This window comes from Polypterus senegalus, chromosome 6 (genome assembly GCF_016835505.1).
Source record: "Polypterus senegalus isolate Bchr_013 chromosome 6, ASM1683550v1, whole genome shotgun sequence".
In the NCBI taxonomy this organism is placed as follows: domain Eukaryota; kingdom Metazoa; phylum Chordata; class Cladistia; order Polypteriformes; family Polypteridae; genus Polypterus; species Polypterus senegalus.
Genome location: NC_053159.1, coordinates 92,199,241 through 92,217,288, shown reverse-complemented (window position 1 = coordinate 92,217,288; position 18,048 = coordinate 92,199,241). Strand labels below are relative to the sequence as shown.

Here is an 18,048-nt window from a genome sequence, read left to right as displayed (position 1 = left end):
TTTACCTTTTTATGTTAAATCCAATTTTTTACTTATTGGCTTTCGTAATCTTTTCAGTGAAACTATTGTCAGAAGCTCATTAATACTTAATTGCTAATGTTTTTGTTTTGTTCTTATATATTATTCATTTTACATCTTGTTGCTTTGATATTTTTTTACCATTTTCAATCAGAGCTACCAGTTTGTGGCTATTGATTTGATGCATTGCCAGGCAACATAGTATTGTTACAACCAGATTAAATAATACAATAAGGAAAGATGCACAGTTAGTTCCAGAGACTTTGACTAATCAATGGAAAGTCACTGTTATAGACTATTGCTTAAACAATAGCAAGAAAAAATCATTTATGAAAAGAAAAATCTTGCTTTGATTTGTGTTTTCTTTCATAATGTTGAATTGGTTTCAGTCCTAATAAGTTGAAGACAGATAGAGTAAAAAAAGTATTTGCTCCCTTCCTGATTTTGATTTTTCCCAATCTTAATTATGATATCAGGCCTTCTACCAAAATCTAATATTAGATAAATTACATCTGAGTTAACAAATCATACTTTTTTGTTGCTTATGTCATTAAATGAAAGAACAGTGTGCTTTTTATTTTAAGTAATCGTTGAAAATTTAAATGTCTGCCTCTGACAAATCCATTTGATCTTAAGATTATATAGTGGAGCTCTTTTTCGATAAAGTTAACACCAGGATATTAACTGCATTACTTAGAACAAGGATTTGGTCTGTAGAATGAGGTTTTTATTTTTCGGTGGACATAGTATTTTACATCATTTAAGATAGAATGTTATGTTCTATCTTAATGGCTTGGTCATATTTGTGTAGCTTCCACAAACATGACCAAGCCATTGCTAATTCTTAGCCATTTTTTCTCTTCCCAGCATCAACTGAAGTAGTCATTATGTATATATGTAAGTAATTGTTTGATTTGTGTACATTGCCTAGTGCTTCTCCATTTACTTTTTAAAAATGTTTTTTTTAATGTTTTTTATGTTTACAATTAAGATTGACAACAAATACACTTACATGTGTCTTGAATTTTATAGGGACATACAGCCTCTCTCAATTCTCCTCTTAATGCCCAAATAGAATTTTTACATTTTTGCAAAAACCAGTGAGATATCATCAGTTATTTCTTAATTAGCAGCTGCTTAAAACATCTTTATGTGTTGCTGTACTATACTATTGTTCTAAAAGACATTTGCAAGTAAAGATACATTATTAGAAATAAAGATGTATTATTAATGCAAAAAGCTAATATGATACAAGCTCAAAGACAGAAGCTGTACTGCTGCCAAAGGCTTCTGATTATGCAGAAGATAAGAAATCGTTCACTTATCAATGTAATATTAAGTATTGTTTTAGCCCAGATGTCAGAGTAATGTAGTTTTTTGGATTATGATCTATTCATTTTGTCAGGCCAAGTTTATTTTGGGCAATGAGTGAGGTTATGTGAACATTTTAACATCATTTCAGAGAATGAAAACCAAATGAGTAATCTTTTTTATCAGAGAGTTCAATGCACAATGAAACAGAACAGTAATCCATACATACATCATATACCAAAATTACTTTTTTTCCCATACACTCATAGATATGAATCTGTGCCAGCCACAATGAATCATTTATAAGCAGTATATTCTAAATAAAAAGCTACCATTACATAAGAAAACTAAGAAAGCTGTAAATGATTAAATGTGAGAAAACTAGCACTTCCCTATTCTGCAAGTTGCCCCAAACTGGGTTTCTGTCACTAGCATTTTTATTTCAGATATCTCAGATTTATTTATAACAGAAATGCACTTTTAAATAATCTTATTTAAAAGCAGTATTTATATTAGCATTTACATCATTCAAAAATGCATTTTGTTCTATATCCAAAAGCCATCACTCCAAGACACTCACTGTATGTGCAGCCGTAGACTTCTACTCTCATTCCAATTCGCCCCTCAGAATTCCAGTCAATGGGCACAAATCTTAGGAATCTTGTCCTGATGGTGTGCAGCAGCTTATAGTGTACAATATTGTCTGCATTGCTGTTTCCTGGGATAGTCTATAAAGAAAACCAACAAACTTGTTAAACATTGATTGAGATCAAGTAAAAATAAGCCCATGTTCATAAAAACAGTACAAGACTAAAATTATGCTAATACAATACATGGCCTAAAATCAATTTATTTTACAGAGAAGATACTTTTAAATATTAACTAACTGCACAATTTTACATTTTCATATAAGTACCTTTAGCAGGAATAAAAACACTCAATATTTTAAACTTTTCAGTAAAGAACATTTTAAAATATTTAACCTGTTAAAAATTTTTCAATAATGGTACACACACAAAATCACTAGAATATTCTGATTGGTTGGATCGATCAGGGATCTAAAAGCATGGCCTTCTAGGTGGAACACCTTCAAGAAGTATAAGGATTGATGCATACCATGTAATTTTAGCCCAACATCAGTAGATTTTCAAATCAGCACAAAGTTGCAAGAAAATCCATCCATCCATCCATTATCCAGCCCACTATATCCTAACTACAGGGTCACGGGGGTCTGCCGGAGCCAATCCCAGCCAACACAGGATGCAAGACAGGAAACAAACCCTGGGCAGTGCACCAGCCCACCACAGGGCACTGCAAGAAAATCATTGAAAGTCATACGATTATTACTGAAAGGTTTTTAAATTGTTCCAACACAATTCAAGGGCCTTATGGACTCTACAATAGCTTTTTGACGTGTCAAAAAATTCAAGAACTGTCGGCTTAATTTTGTCAGGTGTGTGAGCATATAGGAAGGAGGATATATTGATCAATTTGTGTCAAGAGAACTACTAACTTTATGATATTTCTTTAGAGAAGTACCATGATCATATCTTCAAAAATAGTCCTGGTGGACATTATCCAGCATGTAAACATCTGTGGCAGCGATGCATGATTGTAGTATTTTACACTTCTTTTTCTTCTTTCAGCTGCTCCCTTTTGTGGTTGCTGCAGCGGATCATCTTCTTCCATATCTTTCTGTCCTCTGCATCTTGTTATGTTATACTCATCACCTGCATGACCTCTCTCATCACATCCATAAACCTTTGCTTAGGTCTTCTTCTTTTCCTCTTCCCTGGCAGCTCTATCCTTAGCATCCTTCTCCCAATATACTCAGCATCTCTCCTCTGCACATGTCCAAACCAGCGCAATCTCACCTCTCTGACTTAGTCTCCCAACCTTCCAACCTGAGCTGACCCTCTAATATACTCATTTCTAATCCTGTCCATCCTTGCCACATCCAATGTAAATCTTAGCATCTTTAACTCTGCTATCTCCAGCTCTGTCTCCTGCTTTCTGGTCAGTACCACCGTCTCCAGCCCATATAACATAATCGGTCTCACTACTGTCCTGTAGACCTTCCCTCTTACTCTTGCTGATACCCGTCTGTCACAAATTACTCCTGACACTCTTCTCCACCCATTCCATCCTGCCTGCACTCTCTTTTTCACTTCTGTTCCACAATCCCCATTACTCTGTACTGTTGATCCCAAGTATTTAAACTCATCCATCTTCGCCAACTCTACTCCCTGCATCCTCACCATTCCACTGACCTCCCTCTCATTCACACAATTATTCTGTCTTGTTCCTACTGACCTTCATTCCTCACCTGTCCACAGTATATCTCCACCTCTCCAGGGTTTCCTCAACCTATTCCCTACTATTGCTACAGATCACAATGTCATCAGCAGCTATCAGTACCTGATATCCAATTATTGAAAGAGTGAAAAAAAAAAATCACAATAATGTATCGTTCCCCCTAAGAGTAAAAAGTGATTAAGGATGTCCTTCTTCTTCCTCTTAGTCTGTTCCTGCTTCTAAGTGGGGTCAATGTTGTTGATCAACCTTCTCCATACAGCTCGGTCCTGTACCTCCTTCCCGGTCAGATCCTTTTCCTTCAAATCTTCTTTTATTTTACCCATATACTCCACTTTGGCTTTCCTTGGTTTCTCTTCCACTGTACTTTCATTCCCATCACTCTTTTGCCCACATATGCATGGTCTCTCCTCATCACCATTTAAACCTAATTTCCTGTACTTTCTTAGATATTACTCCCACCTTTCTTGCACTTATGATTGTCTCTGATTTCTTCTTCTGTCATTTTTGTAACTCCACACATTCATCTTAAACTTTTCATTTCTGTCACATCTAACTTCTCCTGTGCTCCATTTACTGTCTATTTCTCAGCTTCATACATCATTCCTGGTCTTACAACTGTCTTAAAAACCTTACCTTCAACCTTCAGCTTCATTTTTTGTTCACACAATACTCCTGATACCTTCTTCCAACTGTTTCATCCACATTTCACTCAATGACTTATCTCTGCATTTAATTTTCCATCTTGGGCTACTACTACTGATACTAGACATTTAAATTTATTCACTCTTTTCAATAGCTCAATTTTTACTTATCTTTAAATACAATATTACAATTATACATATCAGGACAGTGATTTAATTTTTAAAACCTTTGCATTGGCACTCTTTCAGAGACTTGTTCCTGCTTTACATCCATTGCTATCTTCCAATCTGTTGTTTCTTTGTATGGCCTTTCTAAATTATTTGCAATTATGACATAATATTCTCAGCCCTGCTTACTCCAATTTTGGGCCATGGGATGCTGGAGTTCCACTGTTTTTCTCAATCTACATACATCTTCCATTAGGTCAGATTATCTCGGGGCACAACGTGAGCTACCACAGCTATGCTGATGACACACAACTGTGCTTATCAATAGCACCTGATGACCCCAATTCTCTTGATTCACTAACACAATGTCTGACTTGTATCTCAGAATGGATGAATAGTAACTTTCTCAAGTTAAATAAAGAGAAAACTGAAATCTTAGTGATTCGCAATAATGGATACAATGAGGCTATTAGAAATAAACTGGATACATTAGGATTAAAAGTCAAGACGGAGGTAAAAAGCTTAGGGGTAAATGTTGACTGTAATCTGAATTTTAAATCACATATTAATCAGATCACTAGGACAGGATTTTTTCACCTAAGAAACATAGCAAAAGTTAGACCTCTTATATCTTTGAAAGATGCTGAGAAATTAGTTCACGCGTTTGTTTTCAGTCGACTAGATTACTGTAACGCACTCCTCTCGGGACTACCCAAAAAACACATAAATCGTTTGCAACTAGTGCAGAATGCAGCTGCTAGAATCCTAACTAGGAAAAGAAAATCCGAACACATTTCTCCAGTTTTAATGTCACTACACTGGTTACCTGTGTCATTCAGGATTGACTTTAAAATTCTGCTTATGGTTTATAAAGCCTTAAATAATCTCGTCCCACCTTATATATCGGAATGTCTGACACCTTACATTCCAAATCGTAACCTTAGATCCTCAAATGAGTGTCTCCTTAGAATTCCAAGAACAAAGCTTAAAAGAAGTGGTGAGGCGGCCTTCTGCTGCTATGCACAAAAATCTGGAATAGCCTGCCAATAGGAATTCGCGAGCACTTTAAACACTGCTGAAAACATATTACTTTAACATGGACTTTTTATAACTTCAATTTAACTTAATTTAACTTAATCCTGATACTCTGTATGTTCAATTCTTCATAATAACTATTCATGGTGGCTCTAAAATCCGTACTGACCCCTACTCTCTCTTCTGTTTGTTTTTCCAGTTTCTTTGTGGTGGTGGCTTGCGCCACCTCCACCTACTCAAAGCTTCATGATGCTCCAACAATGATGGATGGATTAAAAGGCAGAAGTCTACATGACCATCATCATCAAGTCTTTCCGTGTGAACCCTAAATCCAAAGAGGACTGTTTCATTTATGTTAAGTAGAATGCCCAGAGGGGACTGGGCAGTCTAATGGTCTGGAATCCCTACAGATTTTATTTTTTTCTCCAGCTGTCTGGAGTTTTTTTCTGTCCCCCTGGCCATTGGACCTTACTCTTATTCTATGTTAATTAATGTTGACTTATTTTGTTTTCTTAGTGTGTCTTTTAGTGTGTCTTTTTGTTTTCTTAGTGTGTGTTTTTCTATTCTTTATTATGTAAAGCACTTTGAGCTACTGTTTGTATGAAAATGTGCTATATAAATAAATGTTGTTGTTGTTATATCCTGGTAGTAGTCGGCACAAAACATGAAGAAGCCTTGCATATGGTTGAGTGAAAAGATAAACATGTAAATAGTGTAATACAAAAACATGTTCATGATTTTTATGTTTCTCGTTTCCTTGTGAAGTAATACCATCTATTTGATCTTTCATTTTTTTAAGCACTGAAGAGGGAAAGGTGAACACCAAAAATGAGAAACATTTAAAATTCCTGGCTCCAATAATAGTGCTTTTGGATGTCACTAGCAAAAATACTCATATTCATCCTCAACTGAACTAGCCATCAAATTCTGCCATCTAAAAACAACCTACCTCATGGGATGTGTGAAGCTGGTGCTAAACTGGATGAACAGGACTACAAGAATCCCTACTGAAAGTACTAATCTCGAGGGGAATACATAGAATAAATAATGACACTTGGTAACACCTCCCTGAAGGCCAGATCTGCCAACAATAATTACTGAAGAAAATGAGAGGTGAAAATGACTCTGGTCACAGCCCTAACAAGGTGATGGAAAAGAGTAAATAGTGCTTTTCAGTATTAATGAAGTGTATTCCCAAGATTTTCTTTCACTTATATCTTTAGGAAGGAAACCTTGATATCTATTATATGTGAAACAAGCAGATGATCTATTTTCAGAATGCTCAGCCACTTGAGAAGTGGGAGAGGTTTAACAGATGGAAGAAGAGTCAATAAGACAGCAGTTTGCAGACAGCAATGTAAGGCTATCAGAAAAGTTTGTTTCATCTCACATACATATTTCTGAACTCTGTTGTTCACAGTGTTTATGCTAATTAGATAAATGATTTTTTGCCTAGACTAAGTTTCAGTTTCAAAAGGCACCCTGTTGCTAGGATATTATCTGAAACTATACCAAAGAAACAAGTGGCAGAGCTCTGAAGTTGTTAAAACCAAAATCAAAAACATAAAATAGATTGGCATCAAAGAGACATTGTGAATTTTAATGAAGAGAACTACTCTCAGTAAAAGTCAGTCTTGCAGAATCTCCTTTAAAATCCTTCATGGACCTTCATTTTAGGTTTGTAGCCTCTAACTCAGGGGTGCCCAATGCGTTGATCGTGATCGACTGGTAGATCGCAAAGGTAGTGCAGGTAGATCGCGTTGCATTCAAAAAAAAATTTTTTTAATCGTTAGTTTATCATATATCCTCCCTATGCCATTTGCCACTTGATTGACATACAGCAGGCCCGCTGCCAGAAATATTTGGGCCCCAGAAAACTCTGCCTTACCCCGGGTCCCCACATGCCAAAACCTTCAAATACGTATACAAAATGATCGAAATGTAGTTTATCCAACAGCGACAGTGCTGCATTTATGAATACCATACTTGATGAGTCAAGACTTCTTGTACATCAAAGTTTGATTGTGAGAAGGAAAGCCAGTGCTAATGGAAGCTCATAGCAGAATTGAAACAATACATTAATGAGATAGGCCTATGTATTATCTAACGTGTAGTGGTACAATTATACCAATGCAATGAATAGGAGTAACATCTGAACATTTTAATATATACTAACAGTTAGGGTTATCTACATGGTCTACAATCAGTATGGTAACTTGCTGTATCAAACTTCAAAGTTTTCAAAAAATTCAGGTGATCCAGAATCTTTAGTGATACACACAAAACCAACGCACACCCGTCACTGCTTTAAAAGCAACAATAAACACCCAAGCGAATGAATTATCAAACTGAGACGGACTTCTGCTACACCATACACGTCAACATCCACGATAGTGCACAACAATATCACTGTTGTCTGAGACAGAACAGCGCCTGTGTGTGTGAAACGGAAGTATTCAATTACAGTGGCGAAGTCAATGCATTATCCATGTACCCTGTACGACAAACATACTACTCAACGTCAAGCTCAAGGACGTCGGCATCGGCTCTCCTATGTCTTTGAGAAGCAGGCCGCTGCTGGCCCCCTTTGACAAGCGTGCTTCACACGACATGAGCACGATATCTACTTGCGTGGAGCATGCGGCTATTAAAACACTCACTTGTATTGTTGTAAGCTAAATGATTTAACTTTTCTATTACACGTAATTTGAATAATTGTCTGAATATATATATATAGCAAAATACCCGCGCTTCGCAGCGGAGAAGTAGTGTGTTAAAGAAGCAATGAAAAGAAAAGGAAACATTTTGAAAATAACGTAACATGATTGTCAATGTAATTGTTTTGTCACTGTTGTGAGTGACGAGTATTGCTGTCATATATATTTACACACACACACAAACATATATATATACATATCTATACATATACACATATATATACACACACACACATATACATACATATCTACATATATACATATACATACACACATACACACACATATATACACACACAGCTATTTCGTATCAGTGCAATACGCTGCTTGTTAAAACGGATAACTCCCGCTCTTACGTGCAAGTCTGCGTGGATATTATGAACTATCGTATTTGTTCAAGTTCTATTTAAATTTTAAATAGAAGGAATTTTTATTTAGTCGACAGAAATATCTTTGGTAGGAATGGTAAAAACAGACAGGAATATTATTCGTGAATAAATCAACTCAAACCTTAAACAACTTATAATATTTTGCTCTCCATAAAAATATATCCTGTCTAAATTATACAAGTTAGAAATACAGTAAACGTTAAAAGAACAAACATTCAAATTTCTTTACTCTTATGTAATTTTATATAAAAAATAAACTTAGATTTTAAATATCCCAAAAGATTTTGCTCTCCATAAAAATATATCCTGTCAAAATTATACAAATTCAAATATGAACATGCTGCATAACAAAACCTGGAAATATAAATAAAATGTGTTCCTTTCAGCAATAACAAATCAAATCATTCAGTTGTCTTTGCTCATATGTCATTTTAGAGCTGGACGCCTGGCATCTTTTTGGCAACAAGTTCGTTTCTGTTTGGTGTGAGGTTCTGTGTTGTGGAGATTCTCAGGATGGATTGCAGGTGCTCATCAGTGAGGCGACTCCTGTATGCTGTTTTGTTAGTCTTTATCACTGAGAAGAGCTTCTCACACAGATATGTGCTACCAAACATGCACAAGGTTTGAGCGCATGTAGACGGACTTTTTTTGTTCTTCAAAGTCACCAAAGCGCCGTGCAAACTCAGTGCACTCAGTTTATCAGCAAAGTGCGTATTTGGGAACACCGTAGTGACGACTTGGTTTAACATTACTTGGCAACAGGGAAAGTGGGGCAAGTTGCACTGGTGCATTTGTGTCTCCCATAAAAGCAGCTTCACTTGAAATCACTTTGTGATTGTGCACGGGTAAAGCGTCCGCTGAAGTGTCAGATTCTTATTTAATTCTTCTGCTTTCTGTATCTTCTGCATTGCATTCAGGTCTTTCAGGTTACCCTGATGTTTTGTGTCATAGTGCCGTCTTAGATTAAATTCTGTAATTACAGCCACATTAGCTCCACAAATGAGACACACGGGTTCAGTAAACATATACTCAGCCTCCCATCGGTTTTTAAAGGCTCTATTTTCAGAATCAACTTTTCTCTTCAGCATCGTGTGAGCTAGCCGCAATAACTTGCAGCATCATAAGCTAGACTTGATTAACGCGGTAAGTGTTCGCAAGGCAGCTGAAGCGCTGCATTATGGGATCTGTAGTTTATTGTGTTACCAGCGCTTCATATACCGGGCATTAATAACAATAATACAGTATATAAAATGATCTCGGGCGGATATAATTACGCCGGGCGGATGTGGCCCGCGCCCTTGAGTTTGACACATATGGACTAAATAGAACTTGAAAATATATATTTTTTAAATGTGATCGCAATTCAGATAGAGTTGACGCACTACAGCCTGCATGCCTCAATAAGTCATCCTCCCTCGCTCTTACTTTTTACCGTTCATCTAATGAATACACTGAGTATGGCTTTACCAAAACAATCATTGATGGCGAATAAAGCATCCATTATTCGAGTATGTAGATGGGATATATATATACATATATATATATACCCGTGTATCGCATAGAGAAGTAGTGTGTTAAAAAGCTAGAAAAAGAAAAGGGAACATTTTAAAAATAACGTAACATGACTGTCAATATACAGTATTTGTTTTGTGAGTGTTACTGAGTGTTGCTGTCATCAAGGATTTGATTATCATTATTTCTTTCAATCAGGTTCGTATTTGTAGGATGTGTTGTGTTCAAGTTACATTCCGTGTTTGTCAATCGTTGTAAAGATGACAGGTTTCATTCATCGATTCGTTTCTTACTGCATCAATAAACAGCTCGTCTTCTTCTTTATCTGAGACCTGACACACTGCATGCACGGGTTTTTTTTACACTGTCTTCCTTTAGCGGGTCATTGACTTTTTCCACCGTGTGCTTTGTTTCCGCAGTAGCTGGATTTATGAATATGCTTGTATGTATCAGGCGCTTCATATTTTTGCTGCCTTTTCAATTGTGTAATTCGGTTTTGTTCAGCTCTTTGGAACTGTTGCTTTTATCTGTGCACTGCGTCAGTTCACGTGAGCCTTCGGTGTACATGCATCGAAGGTTCCCAGCTGTGCTGGTGCCATCTCGTGCTATGTCCATGGCTGTATTTAATGTTACCTTAGTCCTGGCACTTAAAACTTTCTCTCGCAGTTTCGCTGAGTTTGTACCAAACACCACCCTGACCATCTCATCTTCCTCTGCATAAGCACAGTCCTTCACCCGTGAATATTTAGTGGAGTTTGCTATTGGATTGCGCTGACGGACGGCCTTATATGGGCAGGCACTAAATTACAAACGCCAGCGCAGCCTGTCTATGAACTTAATTTAAAGTGTAGGTTTACATCGTGCTTTGTTTCCGAAGTAGCAGAAGTCATGAACATGGTTGTATATGTCACTTCGCTCGCTTCTTATTGTTTCGCTGCCTTCTCAATTATATAATGCATGTTTTCTTCAACGCTTTTTGGAGGTCTTCCTGGTTTTCTATGTACTGCGTGATTACGTGAAGGCGTGATGATGTCACACGAAACTCCGCCCCCACGGCGTTCAAGCTCATCTCCATTACAGTAAATGGAGAAAAACAGCTTCCAGTTATGACCATTACGCGTAGAATTTCGATATAAAACCTGCCCAACTTTTGTAAGGAAGCTGTAAGGAATGAACCTGCCAAATTTCAGCCTTCCACCCACACGGGAAGTTGGAGAATTAGTGATGAGTCAGTGAGTGAGTGAGTGAGGGCTTTGCCTTTTATTAGTATAGATATCTACAACATCAGCATAAAAAAAATCAAGCGTGAAGGGTCCCCCTTCCGTTAGGGCCCCGGACCAGAGTTCCGTTTGTCCCCCCCCGGCAGCGGGCCTGCTTACAAGCCAGTCTGAGATCTCTCTTCTTCTCACACACTGGTCATCCCACACGCACGATCAAATGCGCAAGCTACTGCAAAACTCCAGCTGTGATCTAGTTAGCCTTCCAATTTATATCGACTAAAGAAGGGATTTAAAAAAAAATTGTTTAGGGAGGATATGGGCTGGATGTGGAATTGGAAGAGGATTTTTTTTTCTCACAATGTCACAATCGAAGTGCGTTTGCCTGACATCTGAGGATCGATTCCTGATGAGGGGTGCAGTGGAGTGTGTACGCCTGATGAGCCCAAAATAGGGCGAAACACGTGTTTCGTGTACTCTTTGCATTATTTGACAGTTAACTATGTAACATTCTATGATCTGCTTCTGCTTCTTTCTATGATCTGCTGATTTGCAGACCAATCACACGCGTTACCTGGTAGATAACCACCCATACAATCAGATTGTGATTCAGACTTTATTAATAAAGCACAGTACAAAAAGTATTCTCCTCCCCACTATATTCATAAATCACAATACAAATCACTAATTAACAATAATCCTCCACACCCAGACGCGTTGCCATCCTTCCACCCTGCTCAGCTCAACGTCTGGGGATTTCCCACAGTCCTTTATAGTCCTCAACCTGAAAGTGTTTCGCCCTCTCTGTTCACGTGACTAGGAACACTTCCGGGTCAGATAAAAATTCTTTTTCTTCACCCCGGAAGCATGTCATTCCCCTTGTCCATGTGACTCGGATATACTTCCGAGTCAAATAATATATATACTTTTTTTTTTTTTTTTTTAATGTAGGTAGATCATTTTGAACTGGTCATTTTAAAAGTAGCTTGCAAGCTGAAAAGGTGTGGGCACCCCTGCTCTAACTGAACTCTGGCTGGATGTGAACGACAAAATAAGGTACCTATAAGCAGGCATTGGACTTTAATAGGGCATTCATCCAATCACCAGGGATTGCACCATCCTTCAAAACTAACTGCATTCATATCTTCTATTCTCTTTGGGGGAGCTGAAAGCTTACAAACCATTCTCTTCGGTGTGAGAAGCCACAACTATCTGCTGACCGAAAAGCTCACAAAATTTCTTTGGTGTTGAAGCTACTTTCCATAGCTCTTTGGAGCTGGGTGCCCTGAACTAGCTCTAACAGCCACCCTGATAGGCCAAGCTCTGTACCTGTGACTAAGCCCAGTCTGAGAAGACTGAAAAGCAGCCATTACATCAAGAATTTGCCAGAAATAGTAATACTTTTCCCTATGAAGTACAGAGGACACAGCAGAGAGCCTATCACACCACACTATAGACCAAGGACCATTTAGCAAAAACTGAGAGTACACTACAATGCAAGAGGAGTTCTCTACTTGTATCTGGAACAACATCACTCAACTCCTCAATTCATTGGACATCATTCTTAAAGACTTAGTATCGTAAAACTGTTTAGATAAACTTCATTTAGAACTGTCAAGATACATTAGAACTCTAAATAGCCAGTAAACAGCCTTCTGTGTTATATTTTTGTCTCGTTTGTTTGCTTCGTGTAAATATGTTGATATATTTGAAATTATCATATCTCATCATATTTCTGTAATCCTTGTGTTAATCAATAAATTGCATTTTTCTGTTTTTTATTTTTAAACAAGTGTGCTTAAGATATAAATCTAATGGCCAGAAACTCCACCTGAAGAGTTAAGCAAAGAAAGTAAACTGTTTAATTAATTGTTGTCATTGCCAAAGTCAAAACAAATTAATTGATTGACTAATACCAATTAAGAAATTATATCTTACATCATAGACAATTTCCTACATTTATTTGGTATCCTTGGGTTAGACAATTGAAAAAGAAAACCCTCACTCAATTTACTACACCCTGCTGTTACTTTAAAATAAATTCTTCAACAATAACATGAGGCCACAGTTGAAAACTTTCTAAGGGATAATTTCACATAAATATTAAAAAGTTTTTCTTCGCCCAAAGAACCTCAGACACTTGGAATAAATATGAGTAGGGCTTTAGGGGCCTTGAAATCTTGACTCGATGTTATTTTGGATAATTTAGGTGAATAGGATGGTCAAGTAGGAGTTGAGAGACCTTCAAATATTGACTCAATGTTATTTTAGAAAACCTGGGAGAATATGATTGGCGTGTTTGTGGGGCTCAAAGGCCTATCCTTGTCAAAATTGTTGTAATGTTCTAAAATTATAAAGTTCAGGTGGGATTTTGGCCTGCTATCAATCCTAACATAACATACTGCTTATGAAGGTACAAATTCACAAAAGGTTCACAGCCCCAGTGCAATGGAAGGATACTTCCAGCAACCTGAGTTACCTCACAGTGAAATGTGATATCATACATTTGAAAGAAAACAGGGAGAATAAAAAAATATAAAAAAATTTAAATTTCAAAGAAACAGAACAGTGGAAATATTTTAAACAATACACCAAGAAGGCAAACAGAATCTGGTATTTCTTCATGTTTCTCTGTAAAATTACTTCTGTTACTGTTCAGTAATTATTTTTGGAAATAATAAAACTAAAGAAAGACTTTCATATCATTTTCTTTATAAGAAAATGACATTTTTCAGAAGAAGACGTTTGTTATGCTCCTTATCATATTTTAGAATTTTTGGACCAATTAAGAAGGGTCAAAAAGAAAATTCAGAAAACATTGCCCAGGTCACCTGTATTTAACATGGCACACTCATGTCCGCACCCATAACAGAACAACTCAGAATTACTGACTATCTTAACATGTATGTATATGGAATGTTTAAGGAATCTTGAATACCAAAAGAAAACCCAAGGAGGCAATGTGGAAAGACTGCACAGACGCGGCTTGCACAGAAAAGACTGCAGATTGGCATTTGTAAATGTTATGATGGAACAGTGGAAAAATATCAAGTTTAATGTTCTGTAAGTGTCTTGGAAGAGAGACATGCATCCCAGATGGACAAGAGAACAATTTCTTACCCAGCCAAAAGGATATAATAGACGGACCAGCAGAAGCCGGAGGCCAGAATCAGTTCCATCCCTCTCATGACAGATGGCCGGTGGTCCTCTTGAGTCATCCCAGTTTGGATAACCACAGGCATGAATTGGAGCTGTAGTCCAGAAGTGCAGTCTTGTTGGTGTCCATGGGTGCCATTAGAGGGCACTGTTTTGGGTGGAGGGGGGCACTGGTTCTCGCATGACCAGGGGCCTCATGCATAATGCTGTGCGTAGAATTCGCACTATAACATGACGTAAGCACAAAAGCCGAAATGTGCTTACGTACAGAAAAATCTAGATGCAGGAATCCCGGTCAGTGTGAAAAGTAACACTAGTGCACGTGCCTTCTGTCCCGCCCCAACTCCTCCCAGAATTACGCCTCTTTGAATATGCAAATCAATATAAATAGCCCTTAAGCTCAGCCTTCTGTGAAAAGACAATGGGAAAAACAAGATGGAAAATGGAAGAATTTCAGCGAATACCAAGTGAAGGCAAAGAAAAACGTACTATTTGTTGGTTTAAACAGTGGTATAAACAACAAAAGGAAGCTGATCACCTGACATAGCCGCAAAGTGCCCAAAATAAAAAAGAAGTTGTCACATATCAAAGTCGCCGTGAAAAGGCGAGTTGTAGCCCACCGACTGAGTGTCATATGAAAGCATATTAGGGTACAGAGGAAAAAAAAGGCACACAGTAGGAAAAAAGCACGAAATGTCAACTTCAATCTCGAAATTTCCACTTTAATTATGTAGTTTATTTTGTCATTAAAGTAGAACATCATAAACTTAATCTTGAAATCGTTTAATTAACCAGTTTCTCAAATCACATTGTAATTAAAGTAGCACGTTAAATGCTTTGTTTTGTATTTGATCTTCTATGTGCCTATGTGTGAGAATCACTACGTGCTTCCACTTTCTCATTCTCCGACTGGACACAGAATTCTTTACATTTGTGATATTACATCTCTCTGAATAATTAAAATACTGAGATGTATACGTGATATCTTTTTCATGATGATAGGAGTTAAAGTATGCTATTAAACAGGGGAATACGGTGCGTGACAGTGCACAACCTTTGATGAAATTATTGTAGCAGTACTGTCTCTTTCAAATGTATTAACCTCCATTTCCCGTGCTTACTTTTCATTCTCCAAATACCCAATCGCCACACAATCAGCTCTGTAATAGCCGTTAAGCCATATGTAAACTTACAACGACGATTCTTCAAAACTTTTAAGGAATATTGAAATATCTTTGTAGTACATGTTTAATTATTCTATCCATCTACCCTTCCAGTGTCAAATCAGCCCCAGAAAGAATACAGCACAAGGTAGGATCAATCACATATTTAATTATTAACAATACAAATTATTTAAATACAGTAAAAGTTTATCTATATAATATATTCAACATATTTTGCTGCATTTCATCTTAAAAATGATATCATCATCATATGTAAATAAACACTTTATAAAGTGGCGCAGATTGTGCAATATTATAACTGTAGTGCAAGTTTACAGTGGGTAGTTGTACTTATATAAGTACAAACAGTTCTACAAGGAGAACGTAATGGACTGATTGACTGTTTAAAGTTCTTGGGATGAAACTGTTTCTGAACCACTAGGTTCGTACAGGAAAGGCTTTGAAACGTTTTGCCGTGGCTGAGGCTGGGTGTGCTTGATACTGTATACCGATAATTCTCTTTCCATTCAGCTGCTGCTGTGATTCCCCACTCAGATACAATGATATAAATACTCCGAGTGGTGCAGTGAGAGTAATATGGAAAAAGATGATCCGCTGTGGCAGCCCTTAACGGGAGCAGCTGAAAGAAGAAAAAAAGGTGCAGTGAGAGTAACAACGCTAAAGCAGATACGGTATTTGGCATACTATGGTCATTCCCTGGACCATTATATTGTTATAAGTTAATTACAATCAGATGCATTACATTAATAAACAATATACGGTTAGTTTCAGTGCATTTATAAAGCCACGGCATGAATGTGGTTCTAAGAAATAAAGCGTAACCACACAGGAACAGTAGCACTGCTTTGACGCTGGGCGCTGCCAGTCTGCAAAACTGAGTGGAGAACTTGTGTACGACAGGGTATGAGGTACCGTGGAAAAGTACGTGGCTTTACGCCAAGTGTAAGCTTTATACATCGTGATTTGAACGTGGAAATGTTCTTACGCAACTTTTCTGTGCATACACACCGCTTATGCATGAGGCCCCAGGAGATGTTCATGGACACACCATAGTACAAGAATCATTCCTGGTTTCTGCTAAAAAGTGGCACATCTACTCACCTTGAGGAATCAGAGTTGGGAAGCAGCAGGCAGCACTCACCAAGAGGGCGAAAGGAGATTAAAGAATCAACGTATCTTCTAATTTTATGTATGTGGCTGTGTTCATTTTGGAAAAGTATTGGTAATCAATAAAGATCATCTATTTGAACACAAGACATTGCTGTGTCTGGGATTTGGGTGTCAGTGAAGCCACCCCTACTAGTTACAGTTCCATTATTTTTAGTTTGTATGTTAAGAGAACAAAAAAGTTGCAACTCTTCGTCCATAATCTGTATTCTAATTCAGACCAGAAAAAAGGACAAACGACAGTGTTTTTCTATGATTCAATATTTTGTTTGAAAATGAAAATCAAATGACTAAAACATACACAACAATCTGAACAAATAACATCTTATATTTCCCAAGTACAACCATGAACTTGTGTAGCATTGTAATGGATGCTGAAGAATTCAGGATTACTATTTTATGACAGAAATGTATAAATGCACATTACCTAAAAAAGAAATATATTAGACAGTAGAAACTAAATTAATTAGAAGAATTGTTATGTAGCAGATACCATACTAAATTCTTTTAAAAATTAAGTTTATGCAATTTGAACATTTTAAGTGAGTTGTAATGCTTAATATGCTAACATTGGTAAGGTTTATCTTTATAGCCTATTTGTTGTTAATTACCAGCATTATAATGTTACTAGAAAGATGATGTGACTCTGTGTAGTGTGTTAGAATTAAATGTGATGTTGAGTAGTCTATGAAAATGGCATTTCAGTTTAGCTTAATCCCACTTTTACTTCAGTGTAGCATAGCAGCCTTCATGAGGATGTGAGCTATTATTATGTTTTTCAGGGAGTGTCAAGTGTAAGTGAAAAGACACACATTAAATAATAATATGGCATAATTTGATCCTACATTGTTTTGAGCGAGAGAGAGCGCGAGCCAGAGAGAGAGAGAGCGCGAGCGAGTGAGCCCAAGCAGAAGAAGTAAACATTACAGAATTACATTTCCTTGTGTATGACGTGCACCTGATTTTCTAATGCAAGTTTTCGGGAAAAAATATGCGTGTGGTACACAAACATAAATACAGTATATAAAAATAGAATGTCTGTCTATCTATATGTTACCTTTACAATCTTACACCCTTTGACCCATCCAGACCAGATTTTGTATAGTTGCACTTAGGACCATATGGACAAGACAGGCTACTTTGAAGCCCAAAATTTTAATCCTGGTGGTCCCAGTGTTTTTGTTTTTCCTTGTGTGCTGCAGTTTGCACACCAGTTG

The 18,048-nt window shown here is 37.2% G+C and overlaps 1 protein-coding gene across 1 annotated transcript in view; it reads right to left on the bottom strand.

Annotated features, from left to right (window-relative positions):
* The window catches only part of LOC120531259 (contactin-associated protein-like 5), a 558,381-nt gene that overhangs the window by 215,182 nt on the left and 325,151 nt on the right, over window positions 1–18,048 (bottom strand). Inside the window, exon 4 of the mRNA XM_039756505.1 lies at window positions 1,910–2,057. Coding sequence (XP_039612439.1) covers window positions 1,910–2,057 — 148 coding nt within the window. The remainder of the gene's footprint in view (window positions 1–1,909; window positions 2,058–18,048) is intronic.